General features: G+C 46.4%; 2 protein-coding genes across 5 annotated transcripts; both read left to right on the top strand.

The window, feature by feature from the left end:
- Positions 1–1,014: 1,014 nt before the first annotated feature.
- CLK2 (CDC like kinase 2) lies at positions 1,015–13,294 on the top strand. Of its 2 annotated transcripts, none has more exons than XM_087705132.1 (13): positions 1,015–1,165; positions 2,468–2,631; positions 3,443–3,671; positions 5,975–6,068; positions 6,494–6,560; positions 7,892–8,008; positions 8,229–8,395; positions 9,365–9,459; positions 9,599–9,728; positions 9,816–9,898; positions 10,028–10,107; positions 11,335–11,425; positions 12,606–13,294. In XM_087705132.1, the coding sequence occupies exons 2-13, from the start codon at positions 2,468–2,470 to the stop codon at positions 12,786–12,788; spliced, it is 1,500 nt and encodes a 499-aa protein (XP_087561258.1). In that variant the 5' UTR covers positions 1,015–1,165; the 3' UTR covers positions 12,789–13,294. The 2 variants fall into 2 exon arrangements, with proteins under 2 accessions (XP_087561258.1, XP_087561257.1); XM_087705131.1 differs by having other exon boundaries at positions 5,972–6,068.
- Positions 12,856–20,562, top strand: LOC148048684 (uncharacterized). 3 transcript variants are annotated; one of them, XM_087705137.1, is made up of 5 exons: positions 12,856–12,955; positions 15,970–16,172; positions 16,301–16,476; positions 17,701–17,788; positions 19,975–20,562. In XM_087705137.1, exons 2-5 carry the CDS (start codon positions 16,023–16,025, stop codon positions 20,179–20,181), a joined length of 621 nt encoding a protein of 206 aa, XP_087561263.1. In that variant the 5' UTR covers positions 12,856–12,955; positions 15,970–16,022; the 3' UTR covers positions 20,182–20,562. The 3 variants fall into 3 exon arrangements, with proteins under 3 accessions (XP_087561263.1, XP_087561262.1, XP_087561261.1); XM_087705136.1 differs by having other exon boundaries at positions 12,890–12,976; XM_087705135.1 differs by lacking the exon at positions 12,856–12,955 and having other exon boundaries at positions 15,559–16,172.
- Positions 20,563–21,085: the final 523 nt, after the last annotated feature.

The following is a 21,085-nucleotide window of genomic DNA, read 5'->3' as shown; positions in this document are numbered from 1 at the left end:
CGCTGGCATGGAAGCCGAGGCGGAGATCACGCGCTCCAGGTCAGTCCAGTCTGTTCTGCGCGTGCGTGTTTGTCCTCTCTCCCCCCCCTCTCTCTAGACAATAGAGAAAATAAAACAAGACAAGTGCTTTCGCTTTTCTTTGTCGTTGGGGATTTGTTTCGTAAAAATATATAGTTTGGCTTCCAAGGGCTTCCAAGCCCTGAAGGACTTTGGCCAAATATAAGGAGCCCAATCCAAATTTTTTACGAAATATTTAATTTAGTATTAAATATTTAAGCAAGCCAACTGTGTCATTTGAACCCTGAGCTATAAATATTACTAATATTCTTATAAGTATTCTTTATTGCTATAAATTTAAGCTATAACTATTCTTTATTGGCCCTTGTTTCTCTCTATCTCTTCCCCTATCTCCAAAAGAGAGAAAATGATATTTATATTAGAAATACCAAGTTAATTAAAAAAAAACTTAGGCAGTTCAGCAGGACAGAAGCATCCCCACCCCTCTAATGCTGGCTGGGGACGATGGACATTGTAATCCCATGTAATCCCCCATGGGGAAAAGGAGGACAGCACGCCCAACAGCAACGAAAGAAAAGCCATCGCAGCTTTATGCAGGTGTGGTCCTCGACTTATCACAATTCGTTTAGTAACAGTTCAAAGTCCCAATGGCATTCAGCAGGGGGTTGGACTAGAGAACCTCCAAGGTCCCTTCAAGCTATTCTATTCTATTCTAATTCTAATTCTCTATTCTGTTCTATTCTACTCTTCTCTTCTATTCATATTTGTGAACAAACGGATGGAGAATCAATGGAAGACTTTTCTCGGGAAGCGTACCCGGAAGCTGCCGCTGCACAGTCGATCCCTACGGAACCGTCCTCTCTGAACTTTGACGATCTCCGCCGCGCAAAGGGGGACGTTCCGGGCGCTTTGTGGCGCGCGCTTTACGCCGTCCGTCCGTCCGTCCGTGCGTGGCGGCGCATGCGCGGTAGGCGCATTCCCCTCTTTTTCCCTTCAGCCGAGCTTTCCCTCAGAGCGACCCCGGGCGGCGGCGGGGACGCTGAGGCGAAGCAGCGGCGGCGGCTACGACGGGCGGGCGGAAAACGGAGGAGCCGCCGCCAAGACGGACTTCCTGTGGGACAAGCGCACCGGGCTGACGGCCAAGAGGGTGAGGCGAGGCGGCGGGGCCGGGCGGGGGAGGCCTCGGGGCGGCGGCGGCGGCGGTGGCTCTTCAGGACCCCGAACCAGGCCGCCGGAGCAACCGGGGAGGTCTCCATCCCTCCTGGGGGCGATTGGGGCACAACAGCCCTGCCAGGTAGGCCGCCCCAGAGTTCCTATTCAGCCGCCTAGAGTTAAATTGTAATTTAAAAAATTCTAAATATATATAATAAAAAAATTATAAATATATGTGTGTGTGTATTAAATATGTATATGTGTGTGTATGTATGTGTGTGAATGATTGTGTGTGTGTGTGTGTGATATGTGTGTGTATATATAACATAAAAATAATGTATATAAAATGTATTTAAAAATAAGTAAAATTGAGGGCGGGGAGGGATATATATATATATATATATGTATGTATGTATATATATGTTTATATATATGTATATACACATACATACATGTGTGTATGTGTATGTATATGTATATGTATATACACATAGATACATGTATGAATATATAGACAGACAGACATATATATATATATAATTGTGTTGCATTTGTGCTGATAATTAAATATATATGTTTATGTATATGTATGTATATGTGTGTGTGTGTGTGTGTGTGTGTGTGTGTGTATGTATATATATATGTTGTATTTGTGCTGATAAATAAAGGGAGACTAGTATAGATCTATTTCAAGCTATTTATATCTATATTAGTCTCCCTTTATTTATTTATCAGCACAAATAAAACAAAATGTAACAAAAAGGCAACAGTAAAAATATTGGGTTTCTGCCTGGATGGTCTCTTGTGACGAGCCGAATGACAGAAAATGGAAGTAGTGATCTTCCTCCCATATTTGGGCATACCAGGGGTTGTAAAAATCTAATATATACATACAGACATACACACACACACACACACACACACACACATATACACATGTACATATACATATACATATAGATACATACATATTAGGTCTTGGTTGGAGGCAGCGGGTTGCTTTGCTTTGGGCTTTGGGGTGGAAGGAAAGGAGGCCACAAGGAAATCACACCTTGTCCCAGCTCCTGCCAACCTGGCCGTTCGAAAGCAGGTAACAAAATGCAAAAATGGAAAAATAGGAACCACCTTAGGTGGGAAGGGGACAGCGCTGGCTCTTTGGCTTTGAAACGGAGATGAGCAGCTGCCCCCTAGAATCGGGAACGACTGGCACAGATGTGCGAGAGGAACTTTTTACTCTTACCACTTTTAAGGTTCGACCTCTCCGCTTGGTCTTCTGACCCTTTTCCTCCCCTTGCAGATGCCCCGTTCTCGGAGGTTTCTGTCTTCGGAACGCAGCAGCCGGGGCAGCTACCGCGAGAGTTACCGAAGCCGTAAACACAAGCGGCGGCGGAGCCGCTCCCGCTCGAGTAGCAGCGAGCGATGGCGTCACAGAGACGACAGCTACCACGTCCGATCCCGGAGGTGAGTGAGTCCCCCAAAAGCAGAGCCTGCGAGAAGATGCAGTTAGTCCTCGACTTACGACCACCAGATTTCCATTGCTAAGCGAGACAGTGGCTAAAAAGTAAGTCTTGCCTCATTTTACAACCATTCTGCCTCCGTTATTAAGCGAACCACTGCAGTTAAAAATTAGTCATTCGGTGGTTAATCTGGCTTCCCCATTGACTGTGCTTGTCAAAGGTTGACCTGGGGACAGTGAAACCGTCGTAAGTATGAGTCAGTTGTTAAGCTTCGGAATCTTGGCCACGTGACTGTGGGGATGCTGCCACCGTCATATGTGTGAAAGACGGCCATAAGTCACTTTTTTTTCCAGAGCTGCTTAACTTCAGACGGTCATTAAATGAATTGTTCTATAGGTAGTCCGAGACCAGGATTTCCCTTGCTAAGCAAGATAAGTAGTCAAGTGAACCATGCTTGATTTTATGACCGTTTGAGCCCCATTGTTGATTGTTAAGCCTAATTGTTAATCACTGCGGTTGTTAAGTGAATCATATAGTCAGTTTTATGGATGAGTGGTACGGTGGCCTAGAGGTGGAGCCCTCGCTGTGAGGGTGTGAATTTGATCCTAGGTAGAGCCCGTGATAATTCTCTCTCTGAGCACAATGAAAATAGATCTGAACAAAACTCCTCATTGGGGACAGGAAGGGCATCTGGCCAGTAAATATTCAGCTCCATTCAGTTGCCCTCCAAATCCACCCACGCCTTACGGGGTCATTAACAACAACAACAACGTAGTCGGTTTTCCGAATCATCTTAATTTCGCTCCTCCTCCCAGTTACGACGATCACTCGTCCGACCGACGTGCCTATGACCGGCGATACCTGGAGGATTACCGGCGAGACGGCTACAGCGACAGGGGCGGCGATGCCTACTACGAACCCGAATACCACCCTTCGGATGAGTACCAGCGTTCCCGGGACGGCAGTTACCGGAACTGCAAGAGCAATCGGCGGAAACGGCAACGGAGACGGCGCGGAAGCCGCTCCTTCAGCCGTTCCTCCTCGGTGAGTAATCTCTGCCTCTTCCGGTCCATTGACCCAGGCAGTGGTCAGAATCTCTTCGGCCGGATCTCCAGATCTCTGGAATTTGCTTAGGAATGGCATTCTGGGTTCCTGGGAATCGACATCACGGAATGGGATCCGGGTCTGTCCTAAAGACATTCGTGTCTCTTTTGAGTTGCTTGGAAATTGACATATATTTTTTTCTGGGATTGGCAGTAGTGGGAAAAGGGGAAAATGTGATTTTTAAAGAATTTCCTTCTGCACGGTACTAGGAGAAGAGGCTTATAAAGGCCTTCATATAATCCAGAATTTTATTTCTATATATTTATTTTGAAGAACGTCAAAGTAAAACATTTCTGATCAAGAGTCTTTTTCAGGGGTAGCCCCCTCCTCTTTGAAATGATCAAGCTGCCCCCACCCCAGCAAAGCTAATCTTGTCCAACCCTATTAACCTTTTCAAAAGCATTTAAAAAAACAAAACAATTTTCCCCTGGAGTTGTGGGCCAGTTTATTAAATTTATTCATGATTACATTTATATGCTTGCCCATTCCCACTGTCTCGGGTGAATCAGGTTGGATTGGATGACCCTCCCGTATGTTTTCTTTTATTATTTTATTGTTGGTTTGGTGGCCGTATAAATCGGGTGGGTGGATGGATAGATAGATCTGATTTCTGGGAAGATGATGAATGATGTCTATTCGTTTCATTAAATAATTCTCTGCCTTCAAAAACTTGGCAGCTGAAAGTTTCAAAAACCTTGTTAGGCGCAGCAGTCCAAATCGCCAGTACAGGGCAAACATGCTTTGGCCTCTTTGAAATCCTTAATATTTTTGGAGGGGTTTTTCCAGTGTGAGTGGAACGTCTTCTGCCTATAGTATACACAGTCCTCGTCTTACGACCAAAAATCAGTTGTTAAGGGAGGCATCATGTAACTGCACCTAATTTTAAGAGAATTTTAGCAAACCATTCACACACACACACACACACACACACACACACACACACACACACACACCGGAACCAGCCTCAAAATCTGGGCTGGCTGTTCAGAAAATCAGGGAGCAGAGGGGATATAATAATCCCACCCTTATTGCTTCTAGAACAAGCAAGGTGAAAAATCCTGCTTTGGACTGGGATACATCTCCCCCCTCCCCAATACTGGGAAAGGATGAGGAAGGGGTGGGGGTAGGGGGCTTTTTCTGTCATTCCGTCGCTGACCTTTACTTGAATTGTGGCCTGTGGGGGGTCCTCTTCTTAGGGGCAACAGTACCCCGTTTACAGAAGATGCTCCCCCTAACCTTATATATATATATGTTGCATTTGTGTTGATAAATAAATAAAGGAAGACTAGTATAGATCTATTTCAAGCTATTTAGCTCTCATCAGCCAGCCATGCCCTTACTGGGATTCGAACCTGGGCTGTATTACATATCAGGCAGTTATATTAGCCACTAAGCCACAGGCTCTCTTCCTTTATCCGCTAGGCCAGGGAAATAGGTATGTATTGTGTCACAACCCCTGGTATGCCCAAATATGGGAGGAAGCATACTGCTTCCTTTCTCTATTGGCTCATCACAAGAGACCATCACGATATATATATATAAACAGGTAGTCCTCGACTTATAACCGTTCATTTTAGTGGCCGTTCAAAGTCACAACCGCACTGGAAAAAAAGGGACGACCGCTTTCCCACACTTTACGGCCATTGAAGCATTCCCCACAGTCACGTGGTTTACATCGGATGCTTGACTCACACTTAACGACGGTTTGCAGCGTCCCCCCCGGGGGGGGGAGGGTGTCACGTGATTCTCCTTTTGCGACTTTCTTACAAGCCATGAAGAATCCAGACCCACTTTTAACGACCGTGTGAACTAGCTTAACGGTGGCAAGGAAGGTCGTAAAACGGGGCGAAGATCCCGTAATGAATGTGCCTCGCTTTGGGCGGGCTCCACTGTGGTCGTTAAGTCGAGGACCACCTGCAAAGACCACCCTGAGCCGGCGCGCGTGAGTGTGTGTGTGTGTGTGTTGAGTGTTGCTTTTCGCCCCTTGCCACCCCTCTTATTGTTCACGTGTGTGTTGTATATTGTTTATACCTCTACGCCTCTGTGCCGTTATGAACTTGGCCTGGAATTCGTCCCGCCACCACCTCCATATCCGCCACGGGCCCACCGTGTCCACTTGGCTGGCTTCCCCCTTCGCCTTCGCCCGGGTGAAAACAATGAATGAATGAATGAAAACCCTCCCCTCTCCGCCCCATCGCCGCCACTGCCGCTGCGTTTTTGCGGGGGGGCCTCCCCGGCAGCAGAGTCGTCCCGGCAGCAGAAGGAAAACCAAGAACGTGGAAGTCGACGTGGAGGGCCACCTCATCTATCGCGTCGGCGACTGTCTTCAAGAGAGATGTACTGCGAAATCGTAACATTAATCCCGTCTCTAGTTAAGCTCCCGTCGCAGTTACAGAATTGTTCTTAGCTTTTTCCCCCTTTTCCTCGTTTGCTCTGTTGCTTTTATTTTCTCTTCTCTTCGCAATGTGGTTTTTTTTTTTAAAAAAAGGCCAAACCGCAATCTTTTCCCCTCCCCCCCTTTTTAAGCATCCTTCCTCCTTTCCTTTCTGCCTCTATCCTTCCTTCCCTCCCTCCTGTTTTATTTCTTTCCGTATTGATATCCGAAGTGTTAGGGACTGGCCAAGATAGCTTCTCTTTTTTTTAAAAGTGGTGATGTTTTTGTTGCTTGGCCCCCCCCCCAGATGCCGGCCCCCCCCGCGTCTCACCCTCTCCTCTTCTCCCCTCCCCTGCCCCCAAATCTCTTTGTCTCCTTTCCCCTGCAGATGAGATCATCACCACTCTCGGGGAAGGCACCTTTGGACGCGTGGTGCAGTGCATTGACCATCGCAGGTGAGGGGAAAATGTCTCGGGCTGCTGGAAAATTAACGGGGGAAAAGAGAGAGAGACAGAGAGAGATACAGAGAGACAGAGAGACAGAGAGAGAGACCAACAGACGGAGGGGCGGGGGAGAGAGAGATGGGATGGATGGATGGATGAGAGATGTAGAGAGGATAACAGACATAGATTGAAATAGATGATAGATGCAGAAGAAATCAAAACAGATTGGAGATGGATAAGATGATAGAGAATAGATAAGGAAAATAAGAAAGAGATAGATTGATGGATAGATAAGATATACAATATAAGAGAGAGAGAAAGAGAGAGAGAGAGAGAGAGATCGATACTGTGTTTCCATGAAAATAAGAGAGGGTCTTATTTTCTTTTGACCCCCAAAATAAGCGCTTGGCCTTATTTTCGGGGAGGCCTTATTATTTTTGAGGTGTAGGAGGTGGCGAGCGGGGGTCACCTCATGGCTGCTGCTGTGTTGCAATATTTTCGGGGGAGGGCTGATTTTAGTGCATGCACTCAAAAGCTGAATTGGGATTATTATCCAGGGAGGTTTTATTTTCAGGAAAACATGATAGATAGATAGATAGATAGATAGATAGATAGATAGATAGATAGATAGATAGATAGATATAAATAGATATAGATAGATTGATAGATAGTTTATGATAGAGAGACAGGGAGGGAGGGCGGGACGGGGAAGAGGGAGATGATAGAAGAGGATAGATAGATAGATAGATAGATAGATAGATAGATAGATAGATAGATAGATAGATATAAATAGATATAGATAGATTGATAGATAGTTTATGATAGAGAGACAGGGAGGGAGGGCGGGACGGGGAAGAGGGAGATGATAGAAGAGGATAGATAGATAGATAGATAGATAGATAGATAGATAGATAGATAGATAGATAGATAGATAGATAGATAGATAGATAGATAGATTAAATGATAGTTAGACAGATAAATGAATACATAGATGATGGATGGATGATGGATGGATGGATCATAGATAAGATATAAGATAAGGTAGATAAATAATGGATGGAAGATTGATGATAGATAGATAGACAGACCGACCGAGTGTTTCTCAAACCTGAGCAACTTAAAGAGGCCTGGACTTCAACTCCCAGAATTCCCCAGCCAGCCAAGCTCAACTCAACTAGAGTTGAGCATCAACGTGCCAAGCTGGTCTGCTTTGGCCTTTTATTAGTGGAGCAGAGAAGTGCATTTTACAAGCAGGGCGGGGTCAGTCTGCCCACCCTGGTTGTTTTCCCCATCCCCACCTCCTCCTCCTCCTCCTCCATGGTTTTCCTCTCCCCCCCCTTCAGGGGCAACACCCGGGTGGCTCTGAAAATCATCAAGAACGTGGAGAAATACAAAGAAGCCGCTCGCTTGGAGATCAACGTGCTGGAGAAAATTAACGAGAAAGATCCCAACAACCAAAAGTAAGTTGGATTTTGCTGGATGCGAATCAGCTGAATTCACAGGGAAAAATTAATAAAAATTAATTAATTTTTGTCGGGACAAGGAATTTGCGTCAGGCTCTTGGGAAACCTCAGTCAAAACACTAACCTGCCTTTACTCGAGTGCCGGTCGCTTTTTATAAAGCCCATTCTCCTCTTTCCTCTTCCTCCTCTTCCTCTTTGCCTCGTTTTTCTCTTTTAGCCTCTGCGTCCGGATGTACGATTGGTTTGACTATCACGGCCACATGTGCATCTCTTTTGAGCTCCTGGGGCTCAGCACGTTCGACTTCCTGAAGGATAACAACTACCTGCCCTACCCCCTCCACCAGATCAGGCATATGGCCTACCAAGTGTGCCAAGCGGTCAGATGTGAGTGATCCCCGAGGGGGTGGGTGGGGAAGGGGGCTACCAAGGGCTGAGAGAAGGGGTGTGTGTGTCATTCCAATTTGTTTTGAATTGGAATAAGGATTGTCGATGCCTCAGCTGGCAGTGACTTTGAATGTAGAAGGGTGCATGGGGGCATGTGGGATTTCCCCTTTTCCTCCCTCCCTCCGTCCATTCATCCATTCATCTACCTACCTGTCTATCAATCAAAATGCTCATCCATCTATCCATATCAATCTTTCCCTTCCTTCCCTCCCTCCCTCCCTTATCTCCATCTGTCTCTTGTGTTTATCATCCCTTCCTCCCATCGCTCAGTCCATCCAATCTTTGTATCTTTCTTCTCCATTTCCTTCCATTCTTTCTCCACTTATTTCTTCCCTCCCTCCCCTATCTCTGTCTGTCTGTCTATGTATCAACCTCCCTCCTTCCCTTCCATCCAATCTTTGTATCTTTCCATTTTTTCTCTACACTTTTTCCCTCCCTCCCCTATCTCTGTCTGTGTGTCTATCAACCTCCCTCTCTGCTTTCCTTCCTTCTTCCTATCTTTGTATCTTTCCTCTCCGTTCCCTCTCCATTCTTTCTCTCTTCCTCCTACCTTCCCTCCTTCTCTCTTAGATTAGATTAGATTTAATGAATTTATAGGCTGCCCAATCCCGAAGGTACTCCGGGCGGCTTACAACAAATACATTTAAAAAATAAAAAAGTTAAAAACGGAGAAACATAGATTAAAAAAGCCACAACATATACCCAGTCTAATCGGGGCTGGACCTCAGTCAGGACCTCAGCCTGCCGGAATAGCCAGGTTTTAATAGCCTTTCGGAAGGCCATGAGAGTGGGTAGGGTCCGGATCTCTGGGGGGCAGTTCATTCCATAGGGTCGGAGCGGCTACAGAGAAGGCCCTCCCCCGGGTAGTTGCCAGCCGACATTCTCTTACCTTTTCTCTCTCCCTCCCAGTTCTACACGAGAACAAGCTGACCCATACAGACCTCAAGCCGGAGAACATCCTTTTCGTCAATTCGGACTACGAGATGACCTACAACTTGGAAAAGGTGAGCTTGTAGTCCCTGGGGACATCTCCTCCACCGCTGTGGCTTCCCTCCCTCCCTCCCGCCTTCAGGGCTACTTCGGGTTGGGCCCGAAGGTGGGAGGACATTGTCCTTGCTGCTGACTCCCCCCCCCCTTTCCCAGAAACGTGACGAGCGCAGCATCAAGAACACAGCCATCCGGTTGGTGGATTTTGGCAGCGCCACTTTCGATCACGAGCACCACAGCACCATCGTCTCCACGCGGCACTATCGGGCCCCCGAGGTCATTTTAGGTCAGCGGTTCTACCTGGGCACCTCGGTTGGACTCCGAAGGCCGCAAGTCCAGACTCTGAAACTCCCTTTTTCCCTTCACGACACAGAACTCGGCTGGACCCAACCGTGCGACGTTTGGAGTGTCGGCTGCATTATCTTCGAGTATTATATGGGCTTCACCTTGTTCCAGGTGAGTGTGGCGGGTAGGAGCCATTGGAGGCAGGAAGGAGGGGGGGGGAGCCCCAACAAAATCAGGCTGTTCCAAGTCTTCGTTTGATCTCCCCCCCCCAACTAAAACCTTCTCCCCCCCCCATCGTAGACCCACGACAATCGCGAACACCTGGCTATGATGGAGCGTATCCTAGGCCCCATCCCGTCGCGGATGATCAGGAAGACGAGGTAAGAGGGTTGGGGGGCAGAGGAAGGAAGGGGCTACGGTCCTCAGGGAAGGCCGAAAAGGCTTGGAACTTGAGCGGCTTTGGATTAGGAAGATTTAAGATTTATTAACATTTGTATGCCGCCCACTCCCTTGGGACTCTGGGTGATGTCCAGATGTTGAGACAGGTGGAAGAGAATCTTTGTGAGCTCAGGGGCGAATTGTGGGGTTCTTGGTGCTCTCAGCTTAGTGGTGGTGGTGGTGGGAAGGGGGGGTTTGCAGACATTTCATGGCCCAACTAGGCAACATCATCAGTGCTAGAAGGGAGAAGGAGGAAGGAGAGAATTGTGGGGTCCTTGGTGCTCTCTGAGCTTGGTGGGGTGTTTTTTTTTTTTTGCAGACGTTTCATGGCCCAACTAGGTAACATCATCAGTGCTAGAAGGGAGAGGGGATCAGGGAGTAAATGACAAAGGGTGGGGGGAGTGTTGGGTCCTTGGTGCTCTCTGAGCTTGGTGGGGATTGTGGACGGGGAGAGGCAAGAGGGTGGGGGAGGAGAAGGAGGAGGAATAGGACTGTAGGGTCCTTGGTGCTCTCTGAGCTTGGTGGGGTTTTCTTGCAAGCGTTTCATGGCCCAACTATAGAACATCATCAGCAAACCTCACTCCCTTCTAGCACCAATGACGTTACCTAGTTGGGTAACAAAATGTCTGCAAGTTCATAGAGCACCAAGGACCTCATAAATCCTTTCGTCTGCCTCGTCCTCCCTCCTCTTTTTCATCTGCCTCCTCTTCTTCCTCTCTCTCTCTCTCTTCCATTCCGCAAACCCCACTCTCCTCCATCTCCTCTAACCCTTCTTCTTCTACTCCTCCTCCTCCTATTCCTCCTCCTCCATCCCTCCTCCTCCTCTCCACAACACCCACTCCCTTCTAGCACTGATGTTACCAACCACCTTCAGAGAGCCCCAAGGAACCCACAGTTCTCCCCCCACCCCCACCCCAGGGATAATATTAGCTAGCTGGGAAATGAAACCTCTCCAAGAAAACCACCAAGCTCAAAAATCACCAGGGACCTCACAGTCCTCCTCTTCCTCCTCCTTCCTCCTCGTCACTAAACAAACAGTCATAAGTCAAAAAGTTTATCTGTATTTGTATACTTCATAAAAAATTAAAAACAAGGAGCAACACACACTGGGCCTTTCTACCACGGATGGTTCCTTCTGATGTGTTTCCCCCCCACCCCTCCCTGGATAGGAAGCAGAAATATTTCTACCACGGACATTTGGACTGGGATGAGAACACCTCCGCGGGGCGTTACGTGCGCGAAAACTGCAAGCCACTCCGGGTAAGCCGGGGCCTCTCCCTGTCTCCCACCAGCCCCCCCGCCAAGTTTGATTCCTTCAGGAAACCGTAACGACACATCATCATGTCATCAATTCATAACAGTCGCCGAGCGTCCGGATTTTGGTCTCGTGGCCGCATGGGGGAGACGCTGCAAGTGTGAGAAACGGCCCCACTTCAGCACCATCAGCCACTAAACAAGCAGCTGTAAGATGAGGAGTCCCTGTCATTTGCCATTGCCCATACCGCTTCCTCCTCCTCCTCCTCCTGCTCCAGCAATAAAGTCACAGAAGCGGGAGGGACTTCCCGCTTCTTAAGGCCCAGCGGTCACCAACTGAGAAAATGTTGGTGGTCTGCAGAAAAACTGTTTGCATTTTTTAAATTGCACTCAATCAGGGGTCCTCAAACTACGGCTCCTGGGATGGAGACGTACAGTGAACGCTTGTGTTGCTGCAGGGAGTCTCCCCCTTCGGGGTCTTTTTGTGGGAGTCAGAGGGGGGGGCAGAGATTCCCACTTGGGGTCTGCTTCGGCCTCCTGGTGGGGGGCTTTGGGCCAAGGCTGGAGGGAAGCGTTGCCGGAGGGCCTCGTTCCAGTGGGGCTGCATCACGGCCTGGAACTGGCTGACCATCTCAGCCCGCTGAGCCTCCAGGCGCCGGTACTTGGCCTTGCACTCCCACAAGGTCTTCCCTCTGCTTGATAAAGCCCATGCTCCTAGTCCTCAGTGAGGTGCTTCTGCTGAGCCTCCTCCTGGGTCAGATCCAATTTGAACTGAGCTGTTTTGCCAACTCTTTCTCCTGGGGACTGCTCAGCTCCAGCAACGGCTTCCTGTTGGGGCCCTAAGGAGCCCGGGCGGGCAGGCGAGGAGGGGCTGGGAGGGGAGGGGCCCCTTGACATGAGTGACATCAAGTTGGCCACACCCACCCAGTCAGACAGATCATATTAACGGTCTGGGATTTAAAATTAGAAATTTAGTGGTCCCTGAGGTCCAAACGGTTGGGGCCCCCTCCTCTAGCCCGAGCCCACACAGGAATGCCCTGGGACAAACCATCTTTTCCTCCACCCAAGGAGAAACTGAGCAGCCTATTCCTCCAGCCACCAGCTTAACCATTTTTAACCGGGGCAGGGGGGGTGGCACTTCACCCCACCCTTCCTCCTAGCCGTTCCTCTCCGCTTCTCATCCCAGAGGTACCTGGCGTCGGAAGCCGAGGAACACCACCAGCTCTTCGACCTTCTGGAAGGCATGTTGGAATACGAACCGGCCAAGCGGCTAGCCCTCTCCGAGGCCCTCAAGCACCCCTTCTTCAGCCTTCTCCAACTGCAGCCCGCCCCGAAAGCTTGGGATTCGAACCGGGACATCAGCCGGTGACCCGTGGGGGGGCTCTTGGCTTTCGTTTCCTGGACAACCCCACCCCTCACCCCTTCTCAACGTATTTGGCCCCTATGGTGGCTGGCAACGTCTCCGTTTTTGGTGCTTTTTCCTTCCATCCGAAGACTACAGAAAAAAAACAAAAACCTTGAGTTCTCCTCTTCCAGGTTCCGTCCCTTTTTGTTACGGTATAAAGCTTGTGGATATGTGAAATAGTCTGTAAATATCTCTCTATAAAGTATATCTATATATATATGTGTGTATATATAAATTATATATAAAACACACTGGGATATCTTGTGCCATTTCCCTCCCTCTGTAAATAATGCTGCTGTTGCTTGTCCCCCCCCCCCTTTCCCGTTTCCTCTCTACCCTGGGCGGATTTTGCGGTTGTGGGACAATTATTTTTTGGGTGAGAACAAACCGCGTCCCCCGTTTCAAATCCCTGGAATTTTATATTAATTTTGTACAGTCTTGGGGAAAATAAAAAGACCACGTCCGATGAAGTTCTCTCTAGGTGTTTCGCTGGCTTTGTTTCTCTTGTTTCTTTGCTTTTCACTCTCACAAATAGAAAGAGTCTATATCAGGGGTAGTCAACCTTTTTATACCTACCGCCCACTTTTGTATCTCTGTTAGTAGTAGAATTTTCTAACCGCCCACCGGTTCCACAGTAATGGTGACTTATAAAGTAGGGAAGTAACTTTACTTTATAAAATTTGTAAAGCAGAGTTACAGCAAACCCCTAAGGTCCACCATGAAAGCTGGAACGCCCACTAATGGGTGGTAGGGACCAGGTTGACTACCACTGGCCTAGAAAGAGTGCAGAGAAGAGCAACAAAGAGGATTAGGGGGCTGGAGGCTAAAACATATGAAGAACGGTTGCAGGAACTGAGTATGTCTAGTTTAATGAAAAGGAGAACTAGGGGAGACATGATATCAGTCTTCCAATGTCTCAGAGGATTAGGATACTGGAGACTAAATCATACGAAGAACGGTTGCAGGAACTGGGTATGTCTAGTTTAATGAAAAGAAGGACTAGGGGAGACATGATAGCAGTCTTCCAATATCTCAGGGGATGCCCCAAAGAAGAGGGAGTCAAGCTATTCTCCAAAGCACCTGAAGGCAGGGCAAGAAGCAATGGGTGGAAACTAATCCAGGAGAGAAGCAACTTAGAACTGAGGAGAAACTGACAGTTAGAACAAGTAACCAGTGGAACAACTTGCCTCCAGAAGTTGTGAATGCCCCAACACTGGAAGTTTTTAAGAAGATGTTGGATAACCATTTGTCTGAAGTAGTGTAGGGTTTCCTGCCTCAGCAGGGGGCTGGACTAGAAGACCTTCAAGGTCCCTTCCAACTCTGTTATTCTATTCTATTCTAATGCTAATTCTTATTCTAATTCTATTCTATGCTAATTTTTATTCTAATTCTATGCTAATTTTTATTCTAATTCTATTCTATGCTAATTCTTATTCTATCCTATCCTATATATTAATGCCCAATCCAGTCTGAACTAACTCACCATCATAATAATTGAACACCATCGGCATTGACAAAAATCCCCATTGGTCAATTGCGATTGCTCCACTGTTTTCATTGTGGTTTCAGGGAAGGGCATCTTAAGTTGGAGACGATTTAAGGCTAGAACCCAGTTCAAGAAAAAGAAGGGGGGGGGGAAGTCAAGATTATAGTATACCCAGCTTCCTTCCCCCTTCGACGCTGGGCGTAAGGAGCTTAAAACCCACGTCCTGCCAGCTGCAGCTGGTCCTTCAGCTTCTTCTATAAACCTTTCATCCTCCTCGGTGGGATTGTGTGTCATTGTGTCCGTTAAGGGTTGCTTTAGGCGACAAAGCCCCAGGACGATTGTTCTAGTTTTCCTTGACAAGTATTAAACAATGTTCACACAGGCAGTGCCAGTTTTTCTAGCCAATTTTATTTTGGGTTGAGAAACCTTTTCTGTTCGTTCAGAGCTGCTGGTGTTGTTCCTGTTGTCATTATTGTAATAAATATTTCTAGTATTATATGTCAAAGAATCATGGGTATCTTTATCTAGCTATTATCTATCCTATCTATCCATCCATCCATCCATCCATCCATCCATCCATCCATCCATCCATCCATCCATCCATCCATCTATCTGTTATCCATTCTATCTATCTATATCTATCTATCTATCTATCTATCTATCTATCTATCTATCTATCTCTATCTATCTATCTATCTATCTATCTATCTATCTATCTATCTATTAATCATCTATCTATCTATCATTTATCTATCTATCATCTATCTATCTATCTATCTATCTATCTATCTATCTATCTATCTATCTATCTATCTATCTAATCATTTATCTCTCTGTTATCCATCCCATCTATCTGTCTGTCTGTCTGTCTATCTGATCTATAATTTCTATATCTATTGTGTATACATTACAGATAGATGGATAAGATTATCTATCTTATATCTATCTATATCTATCTATCTATCTATCTATCTATCTATCTATCTATCTATCTATGTATCTATCTATCTCTATCTATTTCTATCTCTCTATCTCTATCTTTCGTTATCCATCCCATCTATCTGTCTGTCTGTCTGTCTCTGTCTATCTGTCTATCTATCTGATCTATAATCTATATCTATCTATTGTGGATAGATTAGATGGATAAGATTATCTATCTATCTATCTATCTATCTATCTATCTATCTATCTATCTATCTATCTATCTATCTATCTATCATCTGTTATCCATCCTATCTTTCCCTCCCTCCCTCCCTATTTTCTTTTCAACCTTCAGAGTCTGCCTGTACAAACCCTTGCCGTTTTCTCGGCAAGGTTTTTCAGAAGGGTTTGCCATTGCCTCCTTCTTAGGGCTGAGAGAAAGTGGCTGGCCCAAGGCTCATCTGAGGAGAAGGACTAGAACTCCCAACCTCCCGCCTTAACCCAAACTGCCTCTCTTCCTCCTACCTGCGATAAATCTATTTGTCCTTCAGGTACCACGAGATGTTGCAAACCGGCCCTCAGCCTGGGGGGAAAAACATTAGTTTTGGATCTACTTTTAGCCCCGGTTCTCTTGGGCCCAAATCCACTGAGGACTAGCCGCTTGCTGTTTTATCCGAGGAAGACTTGAAGCGGTTTGCCCTCCAGACAAGGGCACGTACCTAGTTATCTTCCCGACAGGCTCCACTCACCGCGCCATCTGTCTCCCCGGAGTCTCGACAGCTGTCGCCCGAATGGATCAAGGAAAACCTGTCCTTATTGCTCCTGATCTCCACTTAAAAGATCCTGAGCAGACAAGATTTGGAATCATCCTTGGGCCACCTTCGGAGGGGGAAGATCCATCCCCACCAAGAGAAGCTGAACTTACACTGGAGCTTTACTCCGTGAGTCCCATCGTTTTTACGGAAAATGAGAATTGTTCGGTTGGGCTTGTAAGGCTTTGCTCGGTGCCGATGGAGGGAGGGTTTTTGGGGGCGCGTCTTTTACGAAGCGGCTTTTCGTTGCTTTTCAGTGCGGGCGCCTCTTCGCCGCTCGGCCCCTCTCCTTAACCATGAGATCGGGATTTGGGGACACGGTCAAAGAATTGCTCTGTGGCTTCTCAACCAATTCCGCCAAGGACAAAGACATGGGCGTTCAAAGAAGCCACAGCTGGGAGCCAGTCAAGATGCAGGCTCAGCCAAGGCAGAAGTAAGTACAGTTCACAAATTGGTGTAAATATGGAGCAGCCGAGCAAACTGTTTGAAATCGAACAGCTAAATAGCTATATAAGTAGTTGAGATAGATAGATAGATAGATAGATAGATAGATAGATAGATTAGATAGATGATAGATAGATAGATGATAGATAGATAGATAGATAGATAGATAGATAGATAGATAGATAGATAGATAGATAGATAAATAGATGTGGATGGTCTCTTGTGACGAGCCGAAGGACAAAGAATGGAAGTAGTGATCTTCCTCTACTTTGGGAGGAAGTATTTGGGATTTTACAACTCCTGTATTTGGGCATACCGGGGGTTGTAAAATCTAAATAGATACCTTTCACCCTGGCTGGCTGATAAGGAGTCGAGCTCTGTGGCTCAATGGTTAACACATCTGCCTTAGAGGCAATACAGCACAGGCTCGATTCCCAGTAAGGGTATGGCTAGCTGATGAGAGCTAAATAGCTTGAAATAGATCTATACTAGTCTCCCTTTATTTATTTATCAGCACAAATATAACATAGATAGATAGATAGATAGATAGATAGATAGATAGATAGATAGATAGATAGATAGATAGATAAAATAGATGGAGATAGGAAAGGGAGAGGGAGGGAGGGAAAGAAGGAAAGCAAGGAAAAGATGGATAGATAGAATATAAAAATAAATAGTTGGCAATAGAGAAGGGAGGGAGGAACAAAAAGAAAGGAAGCAAGGAGATAGATAGACAGATGAAAAAAGAGCATATAAAATACATAAATAGGTGGAGAGAGGGAAGAGAGAGGGGGAGTGTGGAACAAAAGGAAGGAAAGGAGGCAAGGAAAAGAGATACAGATAAACAGGAAGGAAGGAATAGATGGATGGGTACCCTTTCATCTTCTCCCCCTTGCCTTTTTGCTCTCCTGTCAAATTTCGTGGCCTCAATACCTGAGAACTGTATTTGGTCTAGTCAGTTTCCCGGAGCGAACTCCCAGCCTCGCTTTTCTTTGGTTTCTGGTTTAACAGCCGGGAATAAAACTGTTAGCATCTTCTGATTCTGTAGAAGAAACATAAAAACAGGGAGGGATTTTTGGCAGGAGCAAGAGTGCCTGGCTAGGCATTTTGAGACCTGCATTTTGTGTTTGGGGAGGGATCGATGCCACATTTTTGTGATTTTTTTCCCCTCCCTCTTCCTAAAAACCTCCTTCTCCTCCTCCTCCTTTGCCAGGGTCGAACGAGACGCAGCCTTCACACGACAGAAAGCCCAGCGTGCTTCTTTCAGAGCTCATTTGCGGGAGAAATACAACCTCCCAAAGGTGAGATTTATTTATTTATTTATTTGCTTTCTAAAAGGTACAAATTCGGGTACAAATTCCAGGTAGTCCTCGAATTACAACAGATACATACTCCTCGACTTAACAACCATTCGTTTTAGGGACCGAAACCAAAACGGGGCTGAGAACAGTGTGTCTTTTTCGCACCTACCGCCGTTGCAGCCTTCCCCGTGATACAAATCCGAAACGCTTGGCCACTCTCGTATTTACGACGGTCTCGGCGTCCCGTGGACGCACGCAGTCCCCTTTTGCGACCTTCTGACGAGTCCAGGCCATGGGAGATCCCAATTCGCTTAACAAGTGTGTGGCTTGCTTCACAAATGCAATGATTCACTTAACGGTGGCAAGGAAGGACGCGAAATGGGGCAAAAACTCACTTAACAGCAGGCTCCATGGTGGTCGTAAGTTGAGGACTACCTCTAGCCCTAACCCACACCCCAGTCTGACTGTATTTATTTACGTCGAGATGCCTATGTTTAGTATTTATGCATTTACGTATCAATTAAATGCATGTATTTATTAAATTTGTATGCCCATCTCCCATCCAAAGTGACTGATGCCCACCAGATATTGCGAAGCATAACACAATGGTTTTTGTCTTCTAACCTTTGTGTTATTCCACACTTGGAATAGTGCAGCCAGTTTTGGTCTCAACCCATTACAAAAAAATATGTTGAAACTTTTGGAATTCTGGATGATTGGTGACATTGTGGTTAATTGAAAAGATGAATGTATATTATAAACCAATGGGAATTCTTTGTTTTTTTCATTTCATTTTCATTTAAAGTTTATTTATATGCCGCCCTTTTCCCTGGGGGGACTCAGGGCGGCTTACAACTTAAAAAGGGGGGGGGGAGACAAACTTTTAACATATAAGACAAATACATAATTAAAACACAACATTGTTCCAATCTTCGCTTTTCGTCCTTAGAGATAGGTGATACTATAATACTTTAAAGACTCCTTGTTTCTTTGCTGGATAATTATGAATTTAAGGAAATAAGGATTGTTACAAATGAAAGGATATTAATGGCAATTTGAACACATAATGCTCAATGACAGCGAAATATCCAGTTATGTTTAATGTAAACCAGGGATGTTAATCCTAAACTTAAGAATTGACACACAAAAACTTGTAACCAAACGACACGCTTGATGAAACGGAGGAAAGTTGTTCTTTTTTCTTCTCTTGCTTTGTTTTGTATGTGTTGTTTTGTTTAAAAAGAATAAAAATATATCTAAAAAAAATGTTGAAACTTTGGGAAAAGTGCAGAGAAGAGCAACTAAGGCACTTAAAGGCCATGAGACTAGGGGGACATGATAGCATTGTTCTAGAATTTGGGGGGCTGCCACAAAGAAGGGGGGGGTCAACTTATTCTCCAAAGCACCTGAAGGCCAGACAAGAAGCAACTAGCCAAGGAGAGAAGCAATCTGGAATTGAGGAGAAGCTTCCTAATGGAACAACGAACCAGTGGAACAGCTTGCCACTAGAAGTTGTAGGTGCTTCGTCACTGGAGGTTTTCAAGAAAAGACTGGACAGCCACCTATCTGAAATGGTATAGGTTCTCCTGCTGGAGCAGTGGACTGGACTAGAGGACCTCCAAGGCCCCTTACGACTGTTATTCTCTTATTCTGCTATCCTTCCTTCCTTCCTTCCTTCCTTCCTTCCTTCCTTCCTTCCTTCCTTCCTTCCTTCCTTCCTTCCTTCCTTCCCCATCACTGGAGGCTTTTTAAGAAGAGACTGGAAAAGCATTTGTCTGAAATGGCCTAAGTTCTCCGGCCTGAAGACGGGGTTGGACTAGAAGACCTCCAAGGTCCCTTCCAACACTTTGATTCTGTTATTTTACTATCCTTCCTTCCTTCCTTTTCCTTCCTTCCTTCCTTCCTTCCTTCCTTCCTTCCTTCCTTCCTTCCTTCCTTCCTTCCTTCCTTCCTTCCTTCTCTATCACTGGGGATTTTAAAGAGATCAGACAACTTTTGTCTGAAATGGGATAGGGTCTCCTGCTTGAGCAGTGGGGCTGGAGTAGAAGACCTCTAAGGTCCCTTCCTGCTTTATTCTGATTGACGTTTCTGATCTCCTTCTTTCTCTCTCTCTCTCTGTTTTTCTTTCTTTCTTTCTTTCTTTCTTTCTTTCTTTCTTTCTTTCTTTCTTTCCCTCCTTCTCTCAGAACCCGGCCGACGAAAAGCAGCTGGAAGCCGCGGGGGCAAAGCCTCAGCTGCCGCGAGACCTTCTGAGCATCGCGCAACCCAACAGAGCCTGGCCAGCCCCTCCCAACCGCCCCAGCTTTGGCGGGATCGATTTCGACTCCTTGCAAGCGAGCCTCCGGAGCCCAGCGCAGTCTTTCCCACGCCCGGGCCCATGTCGTCTCATGTGAACGCTGCGTCCTTTTTCTGAGGATGCAGGAAATTAAAAAAAATATATATATTTGTGTAGGGGGCAAAGCCGGACTTCTGGGAGGCTCCTTCGGCCCACGCCGTCTCGTACAACGTCCGAGTCTTGGTCGGAAGGGGGGGCTTTGGATGAAGACTTGCTGAGAAGGCCCCCCGATAAGGCAGCCTTTGTCCAGATGTGGCTCTATCGTTAAGTCGAGAACTTGGATAAAGAAATCCAAACTCTGGATTGATTCACTAAACATGTTAAGCCTTTTATTGCATTATGAGTAATTTATTCATTTATTATTTAAGTGTATACGGCTACCCATCTCACCTACATACAATAAAGCAACCAGATTAAAAAAACAATGATGGAAGAAGCATATTTGTTGTTAGTTGGGAAGTCGTGTCCCACCCATCGTGACCCCACGGACCACATTCCTCCAGGCCTTCCTGTCCTCTCCCATCCTCTGGAGTCCATTGAAGCTCAGGCCGGCTGCTTCAGTGACTCCATCCAGCCAAGTCCTTCTCTGCCGTCCCCTTCTTCTTCTTCTTTCCTCCATCGTTCCCAGCATGAGGCTCTTCTCCAGGGAGTCCTTCTTCCTTCTCATCAGGTGGCCAAAGTCTTTGAGTTTCCTCTTCAGGATCTGGCCTTCTAAAGAGCATCCAGGGTGGATCTCCTCTAGGACTGACCGGTTGGATGGCCTTGCAGTCCAAGGGACTCAATGCAGGAGGCTTCTCCAGCACCAGAGTTCAAAGGCCTCCATTCTTTAGCCTTCCTTATGGTCCAACCTTCATAACCATCCATTGCAACTGGGAAATCCACCGCCTTGACTAGACGCACTTTTGATTGGCAGGGTGATGTCTCTGCTTTTTAAGATGCTCTCCCATAGCTTCCCTCCCCAG

The sequence above is a fragment of the Thamnophis sirtalis genome, unplaced genomic scaffold, assembly GCF_051295495.1.
Source record: "Thamnophis sirtalis isolate CommonGarterSnake01/CBP01778 unplaced genomic scaffold, rThaSir2_p1.2 scaffold_2, whole genome shotgun sequence".
Lineage (NCBI taxonomy): Eukaryota > Metazoa > Chordata > Lepidosauria > Squamata > Natricidae > Thamnophis > Thamnophis sirtalis.
The sequence above is the reverse complement of the archived record's forward strand: the minus strand, read 5'-3'. Positions and strand labels throughout refer to the sequence as shown.

Coding starts and splice junctions, on each gene's coding strand:
- CLK2 (XM_087705131.1), top strand. CDS start 2,468: ATGCCCCGTTCTCGGAGGTTTCTGTCTTCGGAACGCAGCAGCCGGGGC. Junction 2,632..3,442: donor TACCACGTCCGATCCCGGAG/GTGAGTGAGTCC, acceptor TCCTCCTCCCAG/TTACGACGATCACTCGTCCG. Junction 6,561..7,891: donor CAGTGCATTGACCATCGCAG/GTGAGGGGAAAA, acceptor CCCCCCCTTCAG/GGGCAACACCCGGGTGGCTC.
- LOC148048684 (XM_087705137.1), top strand. CDS start 16,023: ATGGATCAAGGAAAACCTGTCCTTATTGCTCCTGATCTCCACTTAAAA. Junction 16,173..16,300: donor TTACACTGGAGCTTTACTCC/GTGAGTCCCATC, acceptor GTTGCTTTTCAG/TGCGGGCGCCTCTTCGCCGC. Junction 16,477..17,700: donor CAGGCTCAGCCAAGGCAGAA/GTAAGTACAGTT, acceptor CTCCTTTGCCAG/GGTCGAACGAGACGCAGCCT.